The sequence below is a fragment of the Brassica napus genome, chromosome C7 (assembly GCF_020379485.1).
Source record: "Brassica napus cultivar Da-Ae chromosome C7, Da-Ae, whole genome shotgun sequence".
NCBI classification, from domain to species: domain Eukaryota; kingdom Viridiplantae; phylum Streptophyta; class Magnoliopsida; order Brassicales; family Brassicaceae; genus Brassica; species Brassica napus.
This window is the reverse complement of record NC_063450.1, coordinates 22628649-22642204: the sequence shown is the minus strand read 5'-3', so window position 1 is coordinate 22642204 and position 13556 is coordinate 22628649. Positions and strand designations below refer to the sequence as shown.

At 39.8% G+C, this 13556-nt stretch overlaps 4 protein-coding genes across 6 annotated transcripts; 3 read left to right on the top strand and 1 right to left on the bottom strand.

The window, feature by feature from the left end:
- Positions 1-542: 542 nt before the first annotated feature.
- On the top strand, positions 543-5344 carry LOC106425428 (histidine kinase 3). The gene is made up of 10 exons (XM_048762450.1): positions 543-1642; positions 1727-2008; positions 2086-2255; positions 2348-2560; positions 2642-2828; positions 2887-2938; positions 3057-3286; positions 3364-3462; positions 3539-4623; positions 4702-5344. Exons 1-10 carry the CDS (start codon positions 1154-1156, stop codon positions 4952-4954), a joined length of 3060 nt encoding a protein of 1019 aa, XP_048618407.1. The 5' UTR covers positions 543-1153; the 3' UTR covers positions 4955-5344.
- A 612-nt stretch (positions 5345-5956) lies between these two features.
- LOC106425389 (stress-associated endoplasmic reticulum protein 2-like) lies at positions 5957-6519 on the top strand. Its single transcript, XM_022705953.2, has 3 exons — positions 5957-5965; positions 6013-6169; positions 6334-6519. Exons 1-3 carry the CDS (start codon positions 5957-5959, stop codon positions 6378-6380), a joined length of 213 nt encoding a protein of 70 aa, XP_022561674.2. The 3' UTR covers positions 6381-6519.
- A 3171-nt stretch (positions 6520-9690) lies between these two features.
- On the top strand, positions 9691-12071 carry LOC106425452 (F-box only protein 6). 3 transcript variants are annotated; one of them, XM_013866187.3, is made up of 2 exons: positions 9691-10027; positions 10658-12071. In XM_013866187.3, the coding sequence occupies exons 1-2, from the start codon at positions 9879-9881 to the stop codon at positions 11889-11891; spliced, it is 1383 nt and encodes a 460-aa protein (XP_013721641.1). In that variant the 5' UTR covers positions 9691-9878; the 3' UTR covers positions 11892-12071. The 3 variants fall into 3 exon arrangements, with proteins under 3 accessions (XP_013721641.1, XP_048618406.1, XP_048618405.1); XM_048762449.1 differs by having other exon boundaries at positions 9759-10027; positions 10728-12071; XM_048762448.1 differs by having other exon boundaries at positions 9855-10061.
- A 49-nt stretch (positions 12072-12120) lies between these two features.
- Positions 12121-13340, bottom strand: LOC106358024 (stress-associated endoplasmic reticulum protein 2-like). Its single transcript, XM_013797762.3, has 3 exons — positions 13167-13340; positions 12563-12719; positions 12121-12362 (listed from the first exon to the last, which is right to left on the bottom strand). The coding sequence occupies exons 1-3, from the start codon at positions 13167-13169 to the stop codon at positions 12316-12318; spliced, it is 207 nt and encodes a 68-aa protein (XP_013653216.1). The 5' UTR covers positions 13170-13340; the 3' UTR covers positions 12121-12315.
- Positions 13341-13556: the final 216 nt, after the last annotated feature.

The window sequence follows — 13556 nt, the reverse complement described above, 5'->3', positions numbered from 1 at the left end:
AAAACAATGGGAATGCTTCTCTCTCTGTTTAGTTTTGGCTATTTGTTTTTATTTATTAAAGCAGGTGTATATTGAATAAGAATAAACGGGGTTATATGTAATTTGACTAACAGCTTGAGCTTTGGCCTTTGGGTTATTTTCGAAGCGTGTATTATAGTTTTGATACTGGCCAAACATTTGTTGTCACTTTACCAACTACTGCACCCCTCGTCTCATAACACGCCTTTTGTATTTTATGTAATTTAATTAATTTTCTCTTATTGAAGGGTGAGAAGTGAGACCACATAATGCGTTTGTTCCTCCTCTTTGTGGGCCCCACTTAACTTTTTTTTTTTTTCCTTCTTATTTTTTTTTGCTGCAGCCGTTTATTTATTTAATAACATCGGATAAGTTATTTTACCAATCATTTGAAATGATGTGTATATTAAACAATTAAAGTGCTAATTAATTCAAAAAAAAAAACAGGTTAAGAGATTTTAAACAGAGCCAACAAATCTCAGTTTGCTATAGAATCGAGTTTTTAACAGTACCACGGAATTTCAGGAATGAATTTTAAAAATTATTCGTTTATTCGTAATTAGTACATATGCTTGAGATTATTATAATAATATAGAAGTAAGAAAAAAAAGAAAGAAAGATAATGAACAGAAGAGAGGAAGCCGACATTTGTCTTCCACCATATTCATCTCATCTTTCCCAATGGTAGATTCTTCTTCTGCTTCTCCTCCTAATTCTTAGTTCCTCCCTCCATTAGATATCAACTCAAGCTCCCTTTTCACCTTTATTGTCTCTATATACTTCTTGCTCTCATCATCACACTCACAATTTCTGTTGTATTGGAGGACCATACTCTAGTCAATTCACGTACACAATATATGTTTACTGTTTTGGATTTGGAGGAATCTCACTTTGGAACCTCTTAAGTTCCTGTTTCAGCCTTTTATTTTTGGTTTTGGCTATTTCCTCTCTTTATCTGTCGTTATCTTTGATTTAAGTAAAAGGGCGCCTTTGGTTAGTCTAATCTGACACGTTCTCCTCTGTCTTTGGTTTCCTTTTTTTTTTCCTCTTTTTTTTGGTTGTGGGAGAGACAACAAGGATCTGTGATTCTTCTCTGGTTCTGGGGTTTGATCGTGTGTGTGTTTTCAAGTGGTGGATGAGTCTGTTCCACGTGCTAGGGTTTTGTCTGAAGATTGGGCAGCTCTTCTGGATGCTATGCTGCTGGTTCCTTTCCTGGTTCGTTGATGCCGACAAGTTTCCTCTTCCCGTCGGCTCTGTCGGTGATCCTGACAAGACTAAGATGAAGAATCATAACATGTGCTTCTTCTGGAACAAGATCTCCACAAGCGGACTCAAGATCCCGAGTTTCTCTCATCATCTCTTTGGCTCCGTTAGATTCGGCAAGACTTTTTGGAGGAAGGTGCTGGTTGCTTGGGTCGTCTCCTGGGTTTTGATTTCATTCTGGACTTTCTGGTGCCTTAGCTCTCAAGCTATGGACAAGAGGAAAGAGACGCTTGCTAGTATGTGCGATGAGAGAGCTAGTATGCTCCAGGATCAGTTCAACGTCAGCATGAATCATGTTCAAGCCATGTCTATCTTGATCTCCACCTTCCACCATGCCAAGTTTCCTTCTGCCATCGATCAGGTCTCTTTTGCTTCCTCTCCTTCTTTTTGTCTCCCAATCATTCACTTTATACTAACATGAAGAAGCTTTTTTTTTTTTTTGTAGAGGACGTTCTCGGAGTACACTGATAGAACTTCCTTTGAGAGGCCTCTCACGAGCGGGGTCGCATACGCTGTGAGAGTGCTCCACTCAGAGAGGCAAGAGTTTGAGAGGCAGCAAGGTTGGACTATTAGGAGGATGGATTCACTTGAACAGAACCCTGTTCACAAGGATGACTACGACACAGAAGCTTTGGAACCATCCCCTGTTCAAGAGGAGTATGCTCCTGTCATCTTTGCTCAGGACACGGTTTCCCACGTTATTTCTCTCGATATGCTGTCCGGGAAAGTAAGACATGGCTTGTTCATATTCAATCTCTGCTTTATAGTTTGGAGCAATGCTCACTGAGTTTTTTTTATTGACAGGAAGATCGTGAAAACGTGTTGCGGGCCAGGAGATCAGGTAAAGGGGTTTTGACAGCTCCTTTCCCACTGATAAAGACGAATAGACTTGGGGTGATCTTGACGTTTGCTGTATACAAGAGAGATCTCCCTTCCAATGCGACGCCAAAAGAGAGAATCGAGGCTACTAACGGGTTTGTACCATAGACGTATAAAATAAATAAACGGAGTTTGAAATTTTTCACTTTTTCTCATTATTTGATCTCTTATTTGGATGTCCCTCAAGGTATCTTGGTGGAGTGTTTGACATTGAAACCTTGGTGGAAAACTTGCTTCAGCAGCTGGCTAGCAAGCAAACGATTCTTGTCAATGTATACGATACCACCAACCACTCTCAGCCCATTAGCATGTATGGTTCTGATGTGTCGGCTGATGTGTTGGAACATGTTAGTCAACTAAACTTTGGCGATCCATTTAGAAAGCATGAAATGCGTTGCAGGTACTTTGGCCAATTCAGCATGTCTTCTGTTTCTTCTTGTTTGAAAGAAGAACGGGTTGTGAGCTTTCTTCCTCTTTGCAGGTTTAAGCAGAAACCACCATGGCCAGTGCAATCGATGGTGACATCTTTTGGTATCCTTGTGATTGCGTTGCTTGTTGCACATATATTCCATGCAACCTTGAGTCGAATACGCAGAGCAGAAGAAGATTGTCATAAAATGGAGCTGCTCAAGAAAAAGGCTGAAGCAGCAGATGTCGCCAAGTCACAGGTACGTACATGCATCATCTAATAGAGGGATGGGTTGTAGTCTAACTTCTTGTATGCAGTTCCTCGCCACTGTATCACATGAAATCAGAACTCCAATGAATGGTGTTCTTGGTGAGTATCATCAAACTCCTTATCTCACCTCTCTTCCATGAATACTATTACTCAAGAAAAAAGCGGAACTAAATATCTTCCACTTGTGATCTCATGTTGACTTTGATTTGGGCTGTAGGAATGCTCCATATGCTTATGGACACAGAGTTAGATGTTACACAACAGGATTACGTTAGGACCGCACAGGCAAGTGGGAAAGCTTTAGTCTCGCTAATAAACGAGGTTCTGGATCAAGCAAAGATCGAATCTGGAAAGGTTGAGCTTGAGGAGGTGCGGTTTGATTTGAGAGGAATATTAGACGATGTCCTGTCACTCTTCTCTGGCAAGTCCCAAGAAAAAGGGCTAGAGGTAAACACACAAATGATCTTTAATGATTTGCAAAGCAAGATTTGTTTGTAACTTGTAAGTGTTGATGATGAACACAGTTGGCAGTATACATATCTGACCGTGTTCCAGAAATGTTAATTGGGGATCCTGGAAGGTTTCGACAAATACTCACAAATCTTATGGGTAATTCCATTAAGGTAAACGTGACATACTTTTTTTACCATTCCATGCACATCGTAGTTGATAGCTGATCAGTTATAAACATCCTGGCAGTTCACTGAGAAAGGACACATCTTCGTAACGGTTCATTTGGTGGAGGAGCTACTAGACTCTAGTGATGTAGAGGCATCAGAAAACACACTGAGCGGGCTTCCAGTTGCAGACCGGCAGAGAAGCTGGCAAAACTTCAAAGCTTTCAGCTCCAATGGACATAGGGGCTTAGCACCAGCACCATCTGAAATCAACCTAATCGTCTCAGTTGAGGATACTGGCGTAGGGATCCCTGTAGAAGCTCAGTCACGCATTTTTACACCGTTCATGCAAGTTGGACCATCTATATCCAGGACGCATGGGGGCACAGGGATCGGGCTCAGCATAAGCAAGTGTCTAGTAGGACTGATGAAGGGAGAAATTGGATTCTCGAGTACTCCCAAGGTTGGATCCACGTTCACATTTACTGCCGTGTTTGCTAATGGCGTGCATTCAACTGAAAGAAAGAGTGAACTGCATAACAATAATAAGCCCGAGTTTGAGGGAATGAAAGCTGTACTTGTGGACCATAGGCCTGCTAGAGCGCAAGTCTCGTGGTACCATTTTCAGCGACTAGGAATCCGAGTTGAGTTAGTTCCATCTGTTGATCAGGCTCTACGTTTCATGAAGACTTGCGCTACCACTGTGAATATGATACTCGTAGAGCAAGAAGTGTGGAATAAAGAAGCTGATGTGTTCGTTAAGGAACCTCTTGTCCATTCTCCTAAACTGTTTTTGTTAGCAAATTCAATAGACACCTCAGTATCAGATACTTTAAGCAACGTTATAGACCCTCCAGTGTTGATAGTGAAGCCATTAAGGGCGAGTATGCTGGCAGCAACTTTGCAGAGAGGGTTAGGTATTGGGAACAGGGAAACTCCTCAACGCAAGGGACCTCCTGCTTTGATTCTCAGGAATCTTCTCCTTGGCAGAAAAATACTAATTGTGGATGATAACAACGTGAACCTCAGAGTGGCAGCAGGAGCTTTGAAAAAGTATGGAGCTGATGTGGTATGCGCTGAGAGCGGGGTAAAGTCAATCTCATTGCTTAAGCCACCACACGAGTTTGATGCTTGCTTCATGGACATTCAGATGCCAGAAATGGATGGGTAATGTCTGACTGTTACAGCAAGGTTTGTAATAATGTTTGAAAATATGTAATAAATACTTGAGATGTCTTTCTGCAGGTTTGAGGCTACAAGGAGAATACGGGGTATGGAAGAGGAAATGAACAATGGGAAGGCTTTGACAGAAGAGGAAGTTAAGAGATCAAGATGGCATCTTCCGGTGTTAGCAATGACTGCTGATGTGATTCAAGCTACGCATGAGGAATGTCTAAAGTGTGGAATGGATGGGTATGTATCAAAACCCTTTGAAGCAGAGCAGTTGTACAGAGAAGTTTCTCGTTTTTTCAATTCACCTTCAGACACAGAATCATAAAGAGGGAATGGGATGGAAGAAGAGAAGGGTGAAGGAATATTAGAACTAGCGTCTCCTCTGCATCTTCTTGAAGTAGTAGTAACATACAATTCTCTAGCTTGCCCATCTCAGTTTCTAGTAATAATCCTTTCTGAACTTTCTTGTAGGAAACAAAACGATTCTACTGTAAAGTTTTTTATTTTCTTCTCTTCTCTGATCTGGGAGACCAAAACTGTGTAGATGAGTTGCAGCTAGAATCTATAGATTCTGACTTGCTTTGGACAGGAGGGAAGGGAGGCATAGAGTGTGTGTATGTGTGTGAATGATTTAGGATTCTTATGTTAGAAACAGTGCAGCTTCTTCATTATCAGCGACGTTTACTATATATATAGATACGGCTTGTGATATGAAGTTGAAGATAGCTTACTTTCTCTCCTCTGCTTTACACTGACTGGATCTGCCTCAAAATGGTTCTTACAAACCAACGAAACTCGTGTAGTCTCTTTTTGATTTCTGTCTATATAACAATTAACAAGCAAGTAAACACACTTCTTTCTTCGTTTTAGCAACTTGTTAAGAAAATGCTTTTAGACGAGAGTACTGTGCATGGCGAAGAGCATCTCAGGTTGTACGTTTTTCCTCAGAATAGAGGAATGCACTAGAAGTGAGTTTCTCCATTTTTGAGGAAAAAACATGCAACTGATTTAGAAATTGGCTAAAATCCCAATTGCCATTTCTCAATCAAAAGCCGTTTCCAAAATTTATAGATTTTCTTTAATCAATTTAAGAACCAAATGATCTATATACATATTGATCACTAAATTTTTGGGAGTCCAAAATAAAATTTTCTTTATGCTATGTCTACAAACCGGGCATGTTCCCAGTTTCTCTTTTGATTTGCATACATGCCTAAATTGTGCGTACCCAAATTTCGATGTTTTGATGAGGGTTATTGAAGAGATTCTGATTCTGATTATATTTCTTGATCCATAAAGAACCATTGCTATCTGTAGTCAGACAACAATGGGCAGCGTATATTAATGATTATTGACTCTTTAAGTTGATTTTAATAATTGAAGACAACTGCAGAGAGACTGGCAGACAGGAAGATAGAGAAATTTGACAAGAACATTACTACCAGAGGTTTTGTTCCTGAGACCACCACCAAGAAGGGAAAGGACTACCCTGTCGGACCCATTCTCCTCGGTTTCTTTGTATTCGTTGTCATTGGTTCATGTCAGTTTTACCAATCTCTTTTACCTTTATTTTTGGTTTAAGTTACTCTATGTTATGTTCAGGGCACCAAATAGCTACGTGCTCCTTGATTATTGTTGGCATCATCTTATGTGTATGTGTTTGTATTCATATATTTACTAACCTTCTTACATGCTTTCTTGCAGCTCTCTTCCAGATCATCAGGACTGCAACTAGCGGAGGCATGGCGTAAACCTAATCATCATTCAAGCTAGAAGATTCATTTTCAATATGAGAATCTCTCTTCTTCTGGCTTGTCTCTTTTTCCTTTATACTGTAGAATGTGTTTATCCTGTTTACTACTTGTTATGAAGAAATTTGATAGGTTTTTCTATAAAATATGCATCCTTTAATGTTGTCTTGAAGTTACTTTTGCCCATTGTTGTTTTATACTTTTGTATTTTTGTTGGCTTGTCTCATCCAAATACAGTTCCCTTCGAATCGGACCGGGTTGTGAACTTGTGATGACTCGGCCAAACAGTTCGGCGAACTGAAGATAAATTTTGAACCGGAGATAAAGTCTTCACACGAACAAGTTTTTTAAGTCAAAAGTTGTCCTGAACAATTCTAGTCAAGAGAAGCCAAGAATGCTTTTGAACAAAAGAAAAAAAAGCTTATTCATCATTCAAAGGTTGAATAGAAACAAACAAATGATGGGAAATAAATCATTGCTAATAATTTGTTTTTTACTGCTTTGTATCAATTCAATTGGACGGTATATACATTAGTAAGAATAGTTGGAGAAGAAAAAGAAAGCATTGAGAGGTTATCATGAGTTAGTTTCATCATTTTTTCTTATAATTAAATGGCAATTGCTATGGTTAAATGGAAGTGACATGATTGAGCAAAGCTTATTGATGGGATGGCAAAAATGAATCAACCTCCACGCTTTACGACTACTTTTACAAACCGTGTGGAATGGTTTTGAAAACTTAATTATTACACCAAAAAGAAAAAGACAACCCCAGGCAAATTAAGCACAAATTACACTCCATGCTCATTTTTTCTCGCACATTCAATCACTTTCGTATAGCATCAAATACAGTAGTATTTAGCAAAAAAAAAAAAAAAAAAACAAATACAGTAGTATAACCTTTGGAATCAAGTTTTTTGCAGTCTTCTTCTAACAATGGTATTACTGATATTCTTTTATTCTTACACAATACAGCACCTTCCCTTAATCATTTGCTCAACCAAAACAGTCATATGCAACATATCTATATTTCAACTCCACTCAGTGTTGCTGTAACCTATGTTGCACCGAGATACGGGGACAGATACGGATACGAAAACGGAGAAGGAGACGGGAAACGACAAAACTAAATATTTATGGATACGGATACGGGATATATATATCAACAAATATATGTATATATGTATATTTATATACCGAAAAATGAAAAAATATAATTGTAAATCTTGTCTAGTGAAAAGTTTATAAACTAAAACATTAGAAAGAAGGCTATAAATTCAAAATCTAGTTTAGACTTCTATTTCTTATTTTTTTATTTGGATGAAAAGAAAGGGAACAAGATTAAGAAATGAAAATATTAAAACAAACTATTCAGAAACATTCCATAATTAAATGTTTCCATCCCCGTGTCGTCCCCACAGTGTTCCCGTCCCGGAAACGTCTCCGGTACAGATGCTTGTAGTTTCATAACACATTTTGTACGTTATATTTTCTAATTACAGTTTCATAACACATTTTGTTGTTATAAGTTTTAACTATATGTAAAGTTTTTTTTTAATAATTTCCTCTTTATTTATTTTGCAAAAATGAATTACAAAATTTAAGACCTACTTTTACCAAAACTAAAAAAAAACTCAGAGACTTAACAATGCCCTTAGAAGATACTTAACCAAGTACCCAAGTAAGTGAGAGAAGAGCTGCTCGTGATTCTCATATTCCGAGATAAAGGATCAAGCCTCAATCTGATGGTCTGTTTAACCTCCTGAATGATGGCTTGAACAGGTCTGCTCACGCTTGAATGGAGACGACCATTTATCTCTTTCCAAACCATGTAAACAACAGCTTGGAGGATGAGCTTTACTATAAGGAGAATGTTTGGATCTGTGGAAGAAGTCTTTAGCCACCTCAGACATTCTTCAAACCCTATGAGAGGATTCACTTGGGTGCGAGAGCAAAAGTAAGACCAGATCTCAGAACTGTATACACAGTCAAAGACCAAGTGTTGTCTAGACTCATCACACCCTGAACAAAGGAGACAGCCCGGAGATACCTCAGGACCCCAAGCTCTAATCCTGTCCCGAGTTGCCAATCTGTTCCAGGCCACCAACCAAGAGATAAACGCATGCTTGGGAATTCTACCAGCAAACCAGACTTGAGAATGCCAAAAAACCAGAGGATTTGGAGGGTGAAGAGTAGACCACGTCTTAGCGGTAGAGAAAACATTTGAAAGGGAATCATTTCCCGTTCTCCATAGGTACTTATCATCACTTAATGAAAGCACAATCGGATCAGACGGTGGCAGACATTGCTTTAGCAAGGTGATTATGGCTGTGGTGGTACATTCCGGAGAATGGCCCAAGTTGGAGCGGTCTTTAGCTCCTGCTCCTGAAGATCCCCTTCTGCAGACCAGGGGTAAACTGAAAAAGCACAATGATCAACCTGCCAATATCCCATTTGTAATACCAACTCTCTAGTTTGAACTGATGGCACGTATATGAGACAGCTGGTTTCCGAGATTGTACGGACTGTAATGTTTCCAATTTTTTCCCATACCGGGTTTAAATCAGCAATGATTTTTTCCGGGTGAGGCCGTCGACCATGGAAGTGGGTCACGATGTGGTCTTTCCACAACTCAGAGGCTTGGAGAAGAACAACCGGGAGAGCTTGAACCACTGGTGTGCCGTCTTCGAGGTAAGTTGGATCTGAGATCTTTCGGAGATTTCTGAGAGACGCTTTGAATCTTTCAGCATACGTCGGAGCAGAAGAGGTCGGAATGGAAGAGAGCTGGAGTTTGGCGTCGATCTGAGAATCGAGCGCCTGAACTTCCTTATCCGAAACTGAGTGGGGGGAACGAGACATCAAAACAGCAGCTGCATAGGAGACCATTTTGTAAGAAGGGGGGGGGGGGGGAAAGAGAGAATTCTCGTCCTCAAGCGTGAGGTCCGGTGACAGCGGCGATGGAACGAAAACCCCTAATCGCATATTTTTTCGCAAGAGAGAGAAAAAACACTTTTTACCTATATATAAAGTTGTATACTATTATCGAAGACAAATGATTTTAGTTGTATAAAAACTTCATTTTGAAGTAAGTCAAGAGCATTTGTCTTGCATAATAGTATACAACTTTATATATTGTTAAAACTTATAACAACAAAATGTGTTATGAAACTGTAATTAGAAAATATAACATACAGAAGAATAAAGTTAGGGGGGGAAAAAGAAAAATTGGGAAGTATGGGGGTAAAAGAGGAAATAAGAGGAAAAGCTGGAATAATTGGGAAGAAATATAATGATGAGGGGGCCAACTGACATGGAAAAAGATGAAGCAAAAGAGAGAGAGAAGAGATAAAAAGACAAACAGAAGAAGATGGTTTTAAGAAGACAGAGAGAGAGATGCGGAGAGATGGTGAGAGGAGCTTCGTTTTTTTTCTAAAGAATGGCTGCTACTGCTCCTGACTTGTGCCATTGATTATTTTTTTCTCTCTTTTGACGCGGGGCATGGAAGAAGAGCTTGCCATGCTCAGACAGCTCATCGGACAGCTTCAAGAGCTCTTGCAAAACAGCTCTCCTCCTCCTCCTTCGCCTCCCTCCTCTTCGTCTTCTTCTCCCTCGTTTGTAGTTCTCCACAACCCTCAGCATCAGAACCGGTGAGCATCCCTCTCCCTCTCAGGCTAGATCTATGTACGGTGCTTTCAATCCTATTAGAGCGAATTCGAAACCTCATAGTAATGTGTTTCTTTTAGGGCTTATGCTTCAATTTCAATTGTTCCTCGGAATCATGCCATCTCTATGATTATTCCTGTTTTCTCTGTTATTTGCTTTTGAACAAGCTGAAAGATATGAAATTGATTTCTCAATTGATTCCAAATCTTCTTTTGCCCAATTTGAGCTTATATAAAAAAGCTCTCTATTTTTCATAGAAATATTTTGCTGCCTTTATTACAGCTGCTTTCTTTACTTCAATCTTCTTGTCTAAATGTTGGTTGGTCTCATTTGAAAAGCAAGCACCCACCCCCTGCTGATGAATGATTACTGTGAATCCCTTACTTGAGAGGCCTTCCCTTTGTATTTTGAAGAAGCTTCACTTCTTTAACCTTCTAAATACCTTTAGTGTTTCCAATGCTTAAACCGGAAAAAAATGTTAATTCTTTTAGCACTAGTGTACTTGATATTAGGACAAGTCTTTGTTTCCAGTGTAATGAATTCATTTCTAGAAACGAGGACAAAGGTGTCTTTTTTCCTGACAGATATTGTTCCTTTTTCTTCTTTTTCACCAGATGCTGTTTGCCCTTATTTGACGACACTTCTTCTGATGTTTCTTGTGATACTCTAATGGCTGCTGGAAAGAGGCCCCGGTACTTGAAGATGTTAGATACTGCCAAGCGATCTCGAAAACAAAAGAATCAAGTAAAATCCCGCACGGAAGCAGATGATGGCATCATGGATCAAGAACTCTGGCAAGAGTTTCCCCAAGATCTCTTTGAATCTGTTCTTTCCAGACTACCTATTGCTACGCTCTTCCAGTTCCGTGCTGTTTGCCACAAATGGAACGCTCTCATCGATTCAGATAGCTTCTCCAAATACTGCACCGACCTTCCTCAGACCATCCCGTGGTTCTACACCATAACCCACGAGAATGTCAACTCGGGACAAGTCTACGACCCTTGTTCCAAAAAATGGCGACATCCGGTCATCCCTGCCCTACCCAAGAAGACCATTGTCTTGCCAATGGCTTCTGCGGGAGGTCTAGTATGCTTCCTCGACATTGGTCATCGCAACTTCTACGTGAGCAACCCTCTGACCAAGTCTTTCAGAGAGTTGCCCGCTAGGTCGTTTAAGGTATGGTCTCGCGTTGTGGTAGGTATGACTCTTAACGGAAACTCCACAAGTGATGGGTATAAGGTCTTGTGGGTTGGGTGCGAAGGAGCGTATGAAGTCTATGACTCCTTGAGAAACGTATGGACCAAACGAGGGATCATCCCGTCCAACATTAAGCTCCCAGTACTGCTCAACTTCAAGTCACAGCCTGTGGCTATTAACAGCACGTTTTACTTCATGTTAACGGATCCGGAAGGGATACTGTCCTACGACATGGTCTCTGGGAGATGGAAGCAGTACATCATACCGTGTCCGCCGCACCTGAGCGATCACACGCTAGCCGAGTGCGGAGAGAGGCTGATGCTGGTGGGTCTTGTGAGTAAAAACGCAGCCACGTGCGTTTGCGTGTGGGAGCTGCAGAAGATGACGCTGCTGTGGAAGGAGGTTGACAGAATGCCAAACGTATGGTGCTTGGAGTTTTACGGAAAGCACGTTAGGATGAATTGTCTAGGCAACAAAGGTTGTCTGATTTTGTTGTCCTTGAGGTCCAGACAGATGAACCGTCTGATAACTTACAATGCTGTTACTGGGGAGTGGGCCAAGGTTCCTGGATGTACCGTTCCTCGTGGGAGAAAGAGACTTTGGATCGCTTGCGGAACAGCGTTTCAACCTTCCCCTACGGCTAGGGCTTGATCTTCTCTCCTCTCCTCTCTTCTCTTCTCTTGTTCAGTTTTACGTACGGTTCACACTCGGTTGGTTTGTTTGTTTTGATTAGTGGGACTGTAATTGTAATATACAAAAACATTTGGTATTGTAATGAGTAACTTGGGTTGTATTATAACCGCTTGGGAAGTGAAACTGTTTTTAACCCTTTTTGTATTTAGTATCAACTACATGAACCAAAAGTATAAGGGCATCTAAGTTTAAGAAAACATTTAACGTTGGATATATAATAACTTTAAAGAAAACATTCTGTTCTGCATAACATTAGTACTGTGGTAAAACAGAAAAACAGAAAGTTGACACATTGTACAGTACAAAGGGAAAAAGAGACAAGACAGAAGAAGAGAAATTCATAATGAAAACTGCTTCCTCTTAGCTTGAATGGTGATTCGGTTTATGCCATGCCTCCGCTGGTCGCAGTCCTGATGATCTGGAAGAGAGCTGTAACAAAGCATCATGTATGAAAGTTAGTAAATATATATATGAAGACAACACATGCACATGGGTATATAAGTGGTCATAACAATCAAGAAGCCAATATCTAGAAGAAAGCTCTTTGGGTGCCCTCATTCAACATAGATTAAGTTTTGGCAAAGTAAAGTGAATTAGATTGGGGAATAAAGAAGAGGAAATACACTCACAAGAGCCAATGACAACGAAGACAAAGAAACCGAGGAGGATGGGTCCGACAGGGTAGTCCTTGCCCTTCTTGGTGGTGGTCTCAGGAACAAAACCTCTTTTAGTAATGTTCTTGTCAAACTTCTCTATCTTCCTGTCCGCCAGTCTCTTTGAAGTTGTCTGCAATTATCAAAATCAATCAGTTTTCATACATTATCTCCAATTGGTAACGGTTCTTTCAGGATCAAACATATTCCAAATCGGAAACTCTTTCTTTAACATACAACAAAAAAAACATCCAATTTGGGTAAAGATTTGGCCATGCATCTAACAATCAAACAACAATAGTGCAGATATTAAAAAAAAACTTAGCTAATTCGAAAACGGATCAACGTATGTCTGTCATAATCGGGATTGATATTAGCTAATTGAATACGATTAACAGATTTAAGAGATCATTTTTTGTATATAGATTGATCATACAAAAGAGAGAGAGAGAGAGAGTAGATCCATTACATTATACCTCCTAACACAGTATACAACCTTAATTAGATCAGACGTAGAATAAAAATATAAATGCTAATCATATGAAAAAAAATGAATTCATATGCAAAGATCGAATGATACCATGATTACGCCGGAGAAGAAAACGCTGTGATCTCGATCGAGCTGAAGAGAGAAAAAAAAACACTTTTTTGTTTTGTTTTTGTTTTCCCAACTACTAATATATTTATTACTATTATATGTCTTGATCGTATTCAATTTCACCACCCACCTTAAAAAGGGATCAACTTTGCTATTCTCACAACGTACATCGTCACAGCCCATTTCTGATTGGATAGAAAGACGTGTCATATCTACGTGGTCGTAAATAAGTGGACGGTTTTCTAAAGCTCGAGACTCAAGACTCGTTGGACAGGTAGCAGACGTGTCATGTCAAGTACTGAAAATCTTGAGAACGCGTAGCATCAACATTTTCATTTTTTTCTAATAACAAATCTAATAATGTTATAAACC

Bases quoted from the DNA above. Each gene is read 5' to 3' on its own strand.
- LOC106358024 (XM_013797762.3), bottom strand. The intron at 12,363-12,562 runs GTGAGTGTATTT...GCTTTGTTACAG, and splicing joins CTTCGTTGTCATTGGCTCTT to CTCTCTTCCAGATCATCAGG.
- LOC106425389 (XM_022705953.2), top strand. The intron at 6,170-6,333 runs GTCAGTTTTACC...GCTTTCTTGCAG, and splicing joins ATTCGTTGTCATTGGTTCAT to CTCTCTTCCAGATCATCAGG.
- LOC106425428 (XM_048762450.1), top strand. From the start codon at position 1,154: ATGAGTCTGTTCCACGTGCTAGGGTTTTGTCTGAAGATTGGGCAGCTC. The intron at 3,463-3,538 runs GTAAACGTGACA...ACATCCTGGCAG, and splicing joins TTATGGGTAATTCCATTAAG to TTCACTGAGAAAGGACACAT. The intron at 4,624-4,701 runs GTAATGTCTGAC...GTCTTTCTGCAG, and splicing joins CAGATGCCAGAAATGGATGG to GTTTGAGGCTACAAGGAGAA.
- LOC106425452 (XM_013866187.3), top strand. From the start codon at position 9,879: ATGGAAGAAGAGCTTGCCATGCTCAGACAGCTCATCGGACAGCTTCAA. The intron at 10,028-10,657 runs GTGAGCATCCCT...CTTTTTCACCAG, and splicing joins AACCCTCAGCATCAGAACCG to ATGCTGTTTGCCCTTATTTG.